This window comes from Chaetomium globosum, genomic scaffold, assembly GCF_000143365.1.
Source record: "Chaetomium globosum CBS 148.51 scaffold_5 genomic scaffold, whole genome shotgun sequence".
Lineage (NCBI taxonomy): Eukaryota > Fungi > Ascomycota > Sordariomycetes > Sordariales > Chaetomiaceae > Chaetomium > Chaetomium globosum.
The window spans coordinates 1,698,741-1,711,377 of NT_165980.1; the positions used below are offsets into that span (position 1 = coordinate 1,698,741).

At 57.8% G+C, this 12,637-nt stretch overlaps 4 protein-coding genes across 4 annotated transcripts in view; 3 read left to right on the forward strand and 1 right to left on the reverse strand.

Moving 5' to 3' along the window:
- Window positions 1–2,488: 2,488 nt before the first annotated feature.
- On the forward strand, window positions 2,489–5,542 carry CHGG_07372 (uncharacterized protein; the record flags this gene model as incomplete). The annotated part of the gene is made up of 1 exon (XM_001225027.1): window positions 2,489–5,542. One exon carries the CDS (start codon window positions 2,489–2,491, stop codon window positions 5,540–5,542), a length of 3,054 nt encoding a protein of 1,017 aa, XP_001225028.1.
- Window positions 5,543–8,704: 3,162 nt separating this feature from the next.
- On the forward strand, window positions 8,705–9,495 carry CHGG_07373 (uncharacterized protein; the record flags this gene model as incomplete). The annotated part of the gene is made up of 2 exons (XM_001225028.1): window positions 8,705–8,927; window positions 9,062–9,495. The coding sequence occupies 2 exons, from the start codon at window positions 8,705–8,707 to the stop codon at window positions 9,493–9,495; spliced, it is 657 nt and encodes a 218-aa protein (XP_001225029.1).
- A 456-nt stretch (window positions 9,496–9,951) lies between these two features.
- Window positions 9,952–11,379, reverse strand: CHGG_07374 (uncharacterized protein; the record flags this gene model as incomplete). The annotated part of the gene is made up of 1 exon (XM_001225029.1): window positions 9,952–11,379. One exon carries the CDS (start codon window positions 11,377–11,379, stop codon window positions 9,952–9,954), a length of 1,428 nt encoding a protein of 475 aa, XP_001225030.1.
- Window positions 11,380–12,551: 1,172 nt separating this feature from the next.
- Window positions 12,552–12,637, forward strand: part of CHGG_07375 (uncharacterized protein) — a gene marked incomplete at both ends in the record, with an annotated part of 1,432 nt that continues 1,346 nt past the window's right edge. The window contains one exon of the mRNA XM_001225030.1: window positions 12,552–12,558. Coding sequence (XP_001225031.1) covers window positions 12,552–12,558 — 7 coding nt within the window. The remainder of the gene's footprint in view (window positions 12,559–12,637) is intronic.

Genomic DNA, 12,637 nt, shown 5'->3' on the forward strand with positions numbered 1-12,637 from the left:
TGGGTTCAATGGGCTGAGGTGGGTGGCTGGTTGTGTGCATAGACGGCGTGGACTCTTAGAGGGATAGAGCAAGCCTGCGTGAGACTTGGGAGTGGTTCGTCCAGCCGGAAAGCACATTGATTCACACGGTTGGACGCTTGTGCTGGGGAGGGTGTTGATTCGCCCCTCTTATGCTAGGATCGATATAGGTCAAGGGTGCCTGATAGTCTTGAGACGGCGGCAAAGCACGCGATCACCCACGTGGCTCAACAAGGAAAGGTCATTGTCCGAGGAGATGTGATATCGTGAAGAGTTTGGTACCGGCGACGCCCGCTCAAGCAGCCCCATGATAACTTCAATTTGGTGACTTGTGACGGCTGTCGGAGAACGAGCGGAGTGAGCTCGGTGTCTCGCTGGAGCGGACGAGAAAATCTGGACGCACAAGCACTGTGGAGATCAAGCCGTCCTCTCGATGCTACCCTGCACTCCACAAGCCAAACGGCCAGAACCAATCACAGCGGGACGAAAGAAGAGAAACTCGGGCGGGTTGCATGCGAAAGCTTGGCTCAGAGACGATCGCCAAGCTCCGCCCCGTGGTCTGACTGCGGGATTTGCGGAGCAACAACCGCTGCACTGGTCTGATGTTTGTCGCTGGGCGAAAGGGAACCACGCGTGAGCACGCGAGTCGCTTGGGTCTGTGAAGCTGGCGCCACGGGCTTCCATCGTTTGCTCATTCTCGTTCAAGGATATGTCGCACTTGGACCGAGAAGGAAGGTGGTCATCCTGAATGCCGGGGTCGGTGGGCCAAGAGATCAGTCTGGCCAATCCGGGCGGCCGGGCGTGGTTCAAATGCCGAAAGAGATCGACGACTGCGTCTGCGTGCTTGAGTTTCGAGATGAGGTCCTCCTCACTGAGGGGTTTGTGAGGGTTGCCTAGGCATGTGGTGCGATGCGCATGGAGATGTGATCAAAACAGAAAAGGCCTCCTACATACGTTACAAGACGGGCCAAGAAACGCAAAGCGCATATCTCGTGGTTGCCATGGACCAGGATCAAACCTTGGCCTGAGTGGTTCTGGGCTTGAAGTCTCTGTTGAAGGGTCTTCGTCGATGTGGAGCCGCTTTTTTGCCTTGTGGGCTTGCGCTCACGGCCTCCTGTCAGAATTCCGCCCTCGACGGCGCCTGAAAATCTCATGCAGTGTATGTCAAAACCAGGAGATATCGGTGGCTGCGCGGGGAGCCTGAAGGCCGTTTGGATTATCGGCCGATATCAAGCAGTGATCGGCGTGGTGAAGTCGCTCCCCCGCATCCCGCCATATGGATTCGGGGTTGGTTCGCTGCGTCTCATTCGGCACTCCTTCCGATAACACGCTGCTTGCCTTGTATACTGTGTAGTTGGTGTAAGAGATTGATTTGACGGCTGCGTGAATCGGGAGGGAATCGAGCAGAGGTCTGTGGGGGTCGCATACTTTTCTCACCCGGTTTGGGGGTCGTTTCTTGGGTAATGGTTACCACCTTCGAACAGTTTGACTCCCCAGGAACCTTGCGATTGGTGCGTGTCCAGCCGCTGGCGAGAATGCCGATGGCCGTTTAGAAATTTGAAGCGAACTTGAAATCCACCAAAACCGTCTTTTTCACGATCCACAAACTTCAAAATCAAGGTGGCCCCACCACTGCGCGGCAAAGTCCATTCGAGGCTTACTTCCATGGAAGCATGGATTGCCCGCAGGATCAACGGCCCAACGAGCCGGGGCGGTCCTTACTGTGGGAGACTCGAGACTCGAGACTCGAACACTCGAGGAGTCGAGGTCTCGGGAGGCGTTGGAAAAGACATCCGATCTCACTGCCCCGGTGGATCAAAGTTGGAGCCTCACTGGGCTGCTCGGATTGGATTTGCTTGGTTTGACCGGATGCCCGTCCCCTGACTCACTTTTCATGTCGAAATGGGACGCTGCATTTTGTACCGCCATGTACCTTGCATCGGCGCTGAACGGCTTGCCACAGGCCCACAGTGCTGGAGCGACCTTGTAGTGTAGAAACTCATTTCATTTCCTTGACCCGCACACGCCGCAGCACCCCGTCCCAGCCAAGGTGCGCTGGAATGGAACCGACACTGTGCTCGAATCCTCCCGTCAGCCGCCAACCCAAAAATCCGCTTTTCTCCTTTTAAACACAACCAACCGACTGCATCGCCTCGATTCGGACCCCCCAGCATTTTAGCACGGCATTTCCTGGGTCCCGCTGCCACGACAACTGTGTCAAGGCGAAACCTCCCCGCTACAAAGTATATACCCCCGAATCCCACATGTGCGATCCCAGGCCGACTGGTATCGTGTACGACTTCTTGGCCGTCGCCCGAGGAGGAAAGGAGAGGACGTGATCGCTTAGAATTTTGGGGGAAAGTCAGCCTCTGTGCACTCCCTCCCTCTCCCCCACCACGCCCGCCGCCTCGACCCCCCCATCCCCCTCGTTGGCCTGGCCCAGAACTCGCTTCTGGGTCACTGGATGCGCATGCCTCGCGCGTCAAATTCAGCAAAGCGACACCAGGCAGCGAGCAATCAGCGCGACACCCGCCACGAGAATGGCCTGGTAGGCCCCGGCAAGCGCGTCATCAAGCGAAAGAGCCAAACCCAGCTTGATGACGGCTCCAAGCTCGCCGTCGACAGCGCCTCGGTGCCGCCCGTCCCCCCTCTTCCCACTACTCTGAATGGTTTCGCCACACATCTCGACGACATGCCCCCCGAGCACCGAGCGACCGAGCTGCTGCGCCGCGGTTCTCTGGGCACCTATTCTGAGTCCTCGTCCACCGATTCGCTCCCCGCCCCTTCCGCGCATGATGTCTCCGAAGCAACCCATCGGCGGATCGATGTCAACGATGCGAAGAATACCAATGTGCACCGCGACCCGGGCCCCTTGGATCTTGCCATCACCGTGCTCCGGTCCTGCCCCCTGGCCGACACCATTGCCATCTTGATCATCCTCATGCAGGCGTCGCCCGCTGTCTTGGCCACCATCTACATGCTCTTCACTGTTCTCACTTTTGTCCCTCCGGTGACCACCAGCTCGGGTCTCAGTATCACCGAGATCTTTGACGGCAGCCAGGGCATCCCCTCCCTGTGGACGTTAATCTGGATGGATGTTATCATGTTGCTCATATGGTTGTTTCTCTGGGCGCCGGTCCAGCAGTTCATACTGGATCTCGCTCAAGTTGTCATCTCGTATACGTTAGGAGGCGGAGGCACATCTCGGCAGGGAACAACCCCCGGTATCGTGCTCTGTGTTGGCATTGTCGGCGTGACGCATTGGATTCAAAAGTGGAATGGGCTGTCTCGGTTTACAACAATATTTGGCTCGACCCGTCTTCTATCTTCCGACGCCGAGCCGAGTCTACGCATGTTCGATAAGAAGGGCCCCTACGGATGGGTAAGGAGCGTTTTGGCGATCCACATCCTCACACAGGGCATTGTTCGATGCATCCGAGAATGGTATCTGCGCAGGGAGCGGCGGGACTTGCAGTCACAGGGCCTTTTAGACCCTGAGTCTGGCAAGACGGTGTCGTTTCCAGGAGAAGGTTGTTCCGATGTCGCCCTTATGGCGGCCGACAGCGATGCTCACCTACAGACAAGCGCGGCCCATCTCACCAGCAAGAAAAGGAGGAAACAGAGCGCCCAGGTCAGGATCAAGCAGCCGCTCTGGGCCGCACTTGCTAGCACCAAGATTGTCATGGTCAAGGAGTACGAGTTGTCGCACGCAGCAAGCGAGTCGGCTGGCTCCAATGCCACGGACATTCACAATCTTGGTAACGCGCCCTTTCACACCCAACCTGAACAAGTATGGATCTGCTACGTCGGTTGCGACGAAGTTTGTTTTAACACCAGTCACTTTCCGGACGTTGAGGACGACGACGACGTGCCTCTCGAAGAGAGCAATCAAGGGATCGATGCTTCCAAACCATTCTACGTCCGGGTCAACAAGGCGATTTGGCAGCCAACGCGAATTATCCCGATTGAGAACCCAGAGGAGGAAAACTACGAGGGCACGCGTTGGACCGGCGACATTTATGGTCTGACCCCTCTATCCAACTACGAATGCGAGTTCATCAGCACACGGACGGGTGAGGTGTTGTTTTCGACAAGCATTCGAACCGTCGCAGCGAAGAGCAAGGACACTGAAGCTGCGCCCACAACCAAGCCGCGGTCACATTCGCGCCATGACTCCCCCGCCACAACGCTTCGAGCCTCGATCGCGGCAGCCGAGGTGAAACTTGCCGACGAAAAGGCTCGCCTCAAGGCTGTCCGGAAGGACAATAACCGGAAGCTCAATGCTACCCGGAAAGAGATCGAGAAGCTCACATCAGCCGTTCAAACTGCTGGGGGTGACGACGAGAAATTGCGACAGAAGATCGCCCAGAACAAAATCCAGGAGAAACGTGCCGAGGAATCTACCTGCGAGCTGGAGGCCCAGCTCAGGGAGCTCGAGGCAGTACCGGAGAAACTGGTCAAGGAGCACCGCGCGAAGCATGACGAGTGGGCGTCGGAGAAGGCCAAGTTTGATAAGGCCCGGGCATCGTTCAAGACTTTCAAGTCGTCGATCGACAAGCAGATCAAGGCTCTGGATGAGGAGAAGGCCACCCTGCAGGCGAAGAGGAACAAGATCGCTGCTCGCATCGCCAAGGTTGACGACGAGCATGCGCGCATAACGGATGCGAATGCCCGGGGGTTAAACGAGGCCGAGCGGCGTCGTCAAGAGCGCGCCAACCTCGCCGCGGAACTGGCGCGAGCCGAGCAGAATCTCCGAGACAGGGTCCAGGCCCTGCGCCTCAATAACGCCACCAAGCAAGCCCAAGTCCACGCCATGGCAGCCCACATGCAGGAGTACCTCGCCAGCTTCCAAAAGGAGCCCACCTACGACATGGGCCCGCAGCCGAACCACTTCACGTCCGCTGGGCCCTGGGCGACCATCCCCGCCCCCCAGTTCAACCCGCAGCCTGCATGGCCACCGGTATCGATGCCCATGTCCACCCACGCCACGCCCCTCATGGCCCACGCCCAGCTATCCACCTTCTCGACCCCAATGCAAGCCGCCCTCAGCACCCCGCCGCGGCCTCACCGGATGCGGGGCCGCTCCTCGTCCATGCTCAGCGACGTCTCGGGCTTCACACAGTCCACCGACGAAGACGACCACGACAGCGGCAACAGCCTCAACAACGCGAGCACCGTCGTCGGCGCGCCCGTCGGCGCCCACCACTATACCCGCGGCGGCGGACTCCTCGGCGGCAGCGGCGGCAGCGGCGGCAGCAGCAGCAGCCCGTACGGCATGTCGGCCGGCACGGCCACCACCACCACCACCACCACCACCACCACCACCCTGCGGGGCCCGCCCCCCGGCTTCCACGTCAAGAGCGGGTCGGCGTTTGGGTCGGGGTCGGGGTCGGGATCCGGCTCGTTGGGTTCCGGCTCTGGCGGCTCGGGCTTCGGGTCCGGCGGCTCGGGCCGCAGCAGCGTGCGCTCGGGCAGTGGCAGCGGTGCGTCGTTGGGCGCGGCAGAGGCCGTCAGTCCGATTTGAAGTGCCCCCCGTGCGTGGTGCTGAGGAGGCTGTGATAGGCCTCTTCTCAGCGCGTTGGGTCTGTGTCGGGCTGGCTGGCTGTCTGTCTGCTGTTGTGGGATGGGTTGGGATTGGTCTGGTTTGGTCTGGCTTGCTCTGTGTTGTTTCTGGTTGTCGATGAGCAGCGCTGGGGTGGCTTGCTTGTGTTGGGGCGGCGTGTGTTTTTTTGTTGTTGATTCGTTCGCCCCAGCCAAGTGGTCCGGTCCGGTCCGTAGATGATGCATTGGATGTACCTAAGCGTTGGTCAATGCTAAAAGTTGCTCGTTTTTTGCCTTGCCTTAGGCTTGATGCCTTCTTGTTGTCGGTCGGCCCATTTTGTGTGTGAATGTTGCTTTTGTTGCGCCCTTCTGGCAGGCAGCAAGGCTGTTTGTTTGTGGTTGTTTGTGTGAGTGAGGGAGGGAGGAAGCTTTACCCCACCCCGCTGCTGCTTGTGCCTGTTTTGAAATGGTTGCTTGCTGTGCTGCTGTGGTCCTCCCAAGACCGTATATAGAAGAGGGCTGGTTCACTGTGTGTCGCCTTGACTGAGTTGAGACGGAATCTGTGAGAGGTTGGACGAGTAATGCACAGCAAACATCCTAGTCAGGGGGGGAGAAGAATGTTCGGGTTGTGACCCTGAGCACATGTTCCAGCGGTCTCACCCTCGCCCTTCTTCATTGTGTTGTGTGTGGTTTGCTGTGCCACGGGTTCTTATATGCCTCTCACAGCGATCAGCTTTCTGTTATTGACTCAGGAATGCCTTGTAGGCTTGTGCTCAAGTGCAGTGACTAAGGGATCATGGTATTTAACATGCCGGATGGCTGGGCATGGAGTCGAACAGGGCCTCTTCTTGCATCATCGGGTTGATTGGCTTCAATGGTAAGGGAGGGATGTCCGATGTTGGGGAAGGACCATGGTTAAGGATGGTCTTTGGAGTAGTCTTGTTTGAGCCTTGTATACATATGATGGACCTCCTAGGAGACCAGTGGTCTTCTACCTTGAACAATCGGCTCAAAAGCATCAAAACACTCGCCTGGAAGTCCCAACAAATGCTGTGAGTAGTGAGTATACACACCCTTCGAGTCTTCTCAGTGAGCAGGCCCAGGGTATGTGACCCGGTTAGGGAACCCTATCCTGCTCTGACATGCGGGCTCACCAGTCCGGGCTCCCTCTTTGACACCGCCATGGCACTGTCATCACTTGGGTGGCCAATACGACTTGAAACAACCCGGACCTGATAATTACCAGCCCGGCAAGCCAATTCCAACAAAACCAGGAGTGCCGGTAGCCTAGTGGCAAGTGTCAAAATTGTCACGAAAGTCCTCGTTCCCCCAGCTACTACACAAAGGCTAACAGTTCAGTCCAGCAATCAACATGATTTCGTGTGATTTCGTGGGTGCTTGTCTGAGCCTGCCGCGTGAGGTTTGGTTCAGTGTTTCTGGTTTCAAGGGTATCTAAAACACCGCACTGCTGTGGACAAAATAAGAAAAATAGAGGAGGAAAAAGCAAGGGGAAACACAGCACAAGGGCGTAAGTGAATACATATCCCGTCCCTGGCACTGGCACTTGCGCTGGCACTTGCGCTGGCATTGGCACTCCATTTTTTTGTATCACTTTTCTCTCTCCTTGTTTCTTAGTTGCTGTGTCGTGCTCCAATCTCAAAGGGCTTCTTGGACTTTGACATGGTTCGATAATGTTAAATAAGGCGTGTTCTCAAGATAATTAGGGATAGTCAACGAGAAAGGTTTATCACTGTCTTCTCATTCATGTACCTAACAGCACCTCGCATCAATGCCAGTGATGAAGCTGAGGGCCAAACTAAGGCAAATAACCTAACCAACACGAAACCGTAGACACAAGCAAACATTAGAGCGCCAGCACAATCATATGTCTCTTGGCATCGCCTTGGTGGTCGGCCTCGGCATCGGGCAGCTGCAGTTGGGGTGATGTCCAAGGACAGGAAAGGCAGGAAGTGGATGCGGGGAGACAGATGGGGGAGGGTGCAGGGTGCAGGGGGACTGTTTCCCCACAAAATTGGCCTGAGCCCCTGTCAGTCATCGGGACGCTAGCTGGATTTGGGGTTCACGGCCCGCTTTGCATGTCAGGGGAAGGAAGGAGGGAGGGGGGAGGTTGCCGCTTCATTCGACCTTCTTCGTCTCCTTGAGTACCTTACCTAGCCGTGCTTCTGATGGGAGCATGTTTTGTTGACGAATTGATGCGCGGGTGTGGAAAGGGGGTGGTCAGGATGGTATTGATTGGTGATGGTTGAGTTCAATCTCTTGGTTCTTTTTATCATTCCGTGAATGTACCAACCAAGTCATGGAACAGGGACACCGGCAGACCAGCAGACCGGCAGACCGGCAGACCGGTCACAAACATCGCTTCATGTGCTTCTATGAGGGGGGTCGGCCGGATACGCGGCCTTGTTGGTGGACAATATCGGAGCATAAACAATCTTAGCGACCAAACCAACAGACCAACCCAAACTAGGGTCATCCTGTCCACACGGGCAGATCCCACCACGCCACTGTAGCAGACAGAAGAATTAATCTCAAAATAGGACTTCCTCTGTGTCAGCTTGAGGAGCCGGAGGTACGCTTTCGAGCTACACAATCAGCTGAAAGGTCGGGGAGGACAACTGTTTCGGGCAGTCGTTAAAAACTCAGACAGCCACACCGCGTATCGGGGCCGAGGTTCCCCTTCCCACGATCATATGCAACGTCCCACTTCCCCGGATTCGATCCTTCGACTTGGCTGACGGTCCCTGTGGCGCTCAATCTGGGGGAAGTTGCATTCAGGAACAGGGAACCTTCTCGCCTCCCATCGGGTTTATCCCGACCGGCCAATGAAGGACTTTCATGCGCCCATCTCCCAACATCTTCACGGAATGTTGGATAGTGTGTCTCCACCCATCCCCAGCGCCGAGCTGGATCGTGTTCGTCTGGTCTGCCATGACACGGGAAAGCGGATTCTTGGCTGTGATGTAAGGCAAGACCTCGCCGTATAAAAGACCGTCCGCCGTCCTTAGACTCGCCTTGTCCTCCCTCTTCTCTCCCCATCACACTCGTTACGTGACCAGAACAGGTTAATAACCAGACGCTCGTTGTCTCAAACTCTTTGCCCTTTTCGCATCTCCAAACCGCCACGATGAAGTACAGCACTGTCGCCCTTGCCCTGGCCGCCGCCTCGTCGGCCTCGGCCCAGGACATCTCCATCTTCCCCGAGTGTTCCCTGCCCTGCATCATCGACGGCATCGGCACGACCTCGTGCGAGGCGACCGACTTCGCCTGCGTGTGCAAGAACATGGAAGCCATCAAGCAGGCCGCCACCCCCTGCGTGGTGGACAAGTGCGGCCTTGATACCGCCTTGAGTGCGTTCCTCCTTCCCAGCCCTTAACCACCACTCCCCCTTTTTCTTCCCTTTTCTCTCCCCTCACCCTCTCTCCATCGCACTCAAAATAAACGAGTGCACAACCCCAATAACACCTCTCCCCCCCGACCACAGACAAGGTCCTCCCCGCCACGGAGAAATTCTGCGCCGACGTCGGTAACGGCGACAGCGACGACGGCGGCGACGACAGCAGCAGCGAGGCGCCCCCTCCCCCTGCCACCACCACCCTGGCCACCGTCACCACCTCCGCCCCCTCCGAGCCGGAGCCGACCGAGACCGAGACCCCCGGTGGCGGTGACGGCGGCGACGACGACGGCGAGGGCGATGGTGACGACGACGACGATGATGAGCCGACCGAGACGGCCTCGTCGGGCGGCTCCATGGTCACGCCCGGCCCGACGGGCAGCGCCATCCCCTCGCCGACTGGTGGTGATGATGATGATACCCCGCCGCCGGCGACGTCGTCGATCCAGACGGCGGGCGCGGCCGTGGTGGGTGCTGTCGGCAGCTTTGGCATGATGCTTTTGGGTGCTGTTGCGGCGCTGTGAAGGGAAGGGGGGGTTTTGATGAGGTGACATGTATGCCTATATTGGGGCCGCTGGTTGTATGTAGTAGGAATTAATGAGGTTTGATGAATGGATAATGGCTTTTGAAATGCGGAATTTGTGCCCTTTGCTGAATCGTTGCGTCGTTTTGTGTTTTCTCTCCGGGAAGTGAAGTCGGTACTGGGCTTTGGTCATGTAACAAGACCGCACGCAGCTTCCTACATGAGGCGCCTTGGGGATGTGTGGGTTTGGCTCAGATCGGCTTATACTGGCGGGTTAGAAAGCGTTGGCTGTAGTTCTGGATGGCTTAGGACAAGGCCCAGATCGGAGTCGGCAAAGTCATCTCAATACCCACCAAACCAGCAGAGACACCGGCCTCCGTATACAAAATTTATTTCAGGGTATCATATTCTCTATACCAATCCAGCCCATGTCAAGCAAAAACACCTCCATCCCCTCCTACGGCTCCTCAGGCGGCTCCCCAAAGGGATAGTTAAACTTCAGCAGCCCATTCAGCCCGCCCACCCACGAATCATCGTCCTCGGCAATGCCATCCGCCTCGGCCCCCCTCGTCGACGACGCGCGAATCACGCAGGGCACGCCGCCGCGCCAGCCCTCGCGGCCCTTCTCGAGGCGCTCGCCCTCGACGCGCACCTCCATGCCGATGGTGACGCCGACGCGCCGCTTGCCGTCGATGCTGACGGGCAGCTCGCGGCCGCGGTTGCGCTTGCTCAGCTTCAGCACCACCTTGGTGTGCAGCGGCAGGACGAGCGGCCGGAAGCTCAGGCTGCGCGGGCTAATCGGGGTGATGAGCAGCGACTTGACCAGCGGGTGCACGATGGAGCCGCCCGCGCTGAGCGAGTAGGCCGTGGAGCCTGTCGGTGTGCTGATGAGGATGCCGTCGGCTACTGCCTCGGTGAGGAAGTGCCCGTTGACGTAGATGTCGATGATGGCCAGGTGCGGGTGCGAGCCGCGGTCGATCGACACCTCGTTGATGGCGTGGAGGTGGGGCGGGTTGGTTGTGGGGTTGGTGCCGGTGCTGCCACCGCCCCCGCTGCTACTGGTACCGAGGTCGGGCTCGGCGACCGTGGTGGGCAGGAGCTGTTCGTTGATGTTACGGCCTTCGCTGTCGTAGATGCCGACCCGGAGCCGGTTTCGGAGAAGGACTTTGGAGGTGCGGCTCAGGCCCATGCATTGGCCGTTGCCACGGACGCTGTCCCAGCCGGGGAGGGGGACGAAGCTGGACGCGGCGCCAGGTTGCGTGCCTGGTACGGCGGCGCTGGTGTGCTGGTCGCCGAGATCTTCGATCGCCACGGAGCAGCCGCTCATGTAGCATTCCCTCCAAGCACGCTTGTATTCGCTGAACTTCCACTCACCCAGGAAGCCGAGGGTGCCCATGCTGAATGAGAGTATCGGCGGCACGCTATTGTGCATGGAGAACAGGCTCGCCGCGCGTAGGATTGTTCCGTCGCCACCCATAGTCGTGACGAGATCGATCTTTTTCGCAAACAGCGCCGGGGCATCGTTCGGATCGGTTGTGTAGATGGGAAACGGCAGTGTTTCGTGGATGTCGTTGGCGATGTGGCTCTCAAAAATGAGGTTGAGCCCCGGGTAGTTGTTGTATATGTGCTTAGCAAACTCGATGGCTCTTGTCGTGACTCGGGGTGCATGCAGTTTGGGCATCAGCAGGATGTTCTGCGGCGGTTGTGGCCAGTGTAGCGAGAGCAGCGACGAGGTTTTTGTCTGTTGGTAATGGGGGACGGTTCGGTCGGGGAGGACGGCGACATCGAGGATCTTCCTATGGGCGGCCGAGACGGAGAACAGCCGGTATCCCCCAGCTGTGCTTCTTCCTCCAAGCCTCCAACAACTGCCTCTGAGGGCGACCATGGTGGGGTATTTCAAGGTCATGGCGGTGACAAAACGGGAGCGGCGGTTTTGAGCCAGAAATGAACCTGGCATCCCGACATGGCGCTGGTGACGGTTGTTCTCTCCGGTTGCGGTGTCGGCGTGGTGTTGAAGCTCTGGGTCAGGTTCCGTCTTTTTTTTGGCGGCAATACCTCCGAAGCTCGCGGGTTCAAGATGGGGTTGTTTGGTGGATCTGATTTCCAGTGACGAGCAACCGAGTTCTGCCCTTGTGATCTGAGCCGACAGTACCCACGTAGGCAGCTCTAGACCCAATCACGGCGCACGGAAAGCGAGCAGCTCCGACTGCCCGCCTTGCAGGGTCCGGGACTGGAGCAAGTCAAGCTCATGACAGGCTGCTCGCAGTGGTTGGCATCATGGTGGTGGGGCTTGCTGCAGGGGATATCCGCACACTCAGCAGCTTGACAGCAGCAATCAGCAATGGAGCACATGTATTGTTCTCCATCACGCAAGTTGGTCAATCCCGTCACCGACCGACTGGAAAATGCCCACCTGATCAACCTCACATTGTCCCCGAGTCTTTGGTTCCCTTCCGGGCTAAATGACGATGCCGTCATTAGTAGCTGCGCCACACGAGGTTTAAAACCGTTGGGCTTTTTTTTTTTCCCCTTTTCTGCAAGGCTGTGGTTGTGTGTGCCCGTTGGTGAAATAGTGACGGGCTGCCCGGGTCTTTGCCTCTTTGTCTCTTTGTATTCGTACATGGTACTTGTGCATACACGGTAGTTGGTTTCCATCTCACCGGAAGTGTCGGTCATCGACCCTGCAGCAGTGGTGCACCAGCTCAGCTTGCGCCGTCGGTGCCTGTCCCTGTGGCTGGGTAGCTCCCTACCTTGGGTTCCATGTGGTCAACCAAACCACTGCATTTAACTCGACCTACAACAAAACCCGGTCCACCATCCGCCCGTCTGATCTGACCGCTCTCCTCGACCTTGAGTTTCGCAATCTCGTTTTTGCCCCTCCGCTGTGCTGACCGACGCCTCCCTTGCATCGCTTCCCCGGATCTCGACCCGAAAGCTTGGCACTCATCGCTGCAGACGAGGTCCGCGTCATTGCGCGCCGAGTCAAAATGACGGCCCAAGCCAAATCGCTGGCTACGACGGGTCTGGCTACAGAACACCCGTCCGGTCGAGAAAAACATGGCCAGTTGGTGCAAGTCCTCCGGACTATCTCGGTTGCGCTCTATTTCCTAGCCGGCGCCACTGCGTATGCACCTCCGACCAAA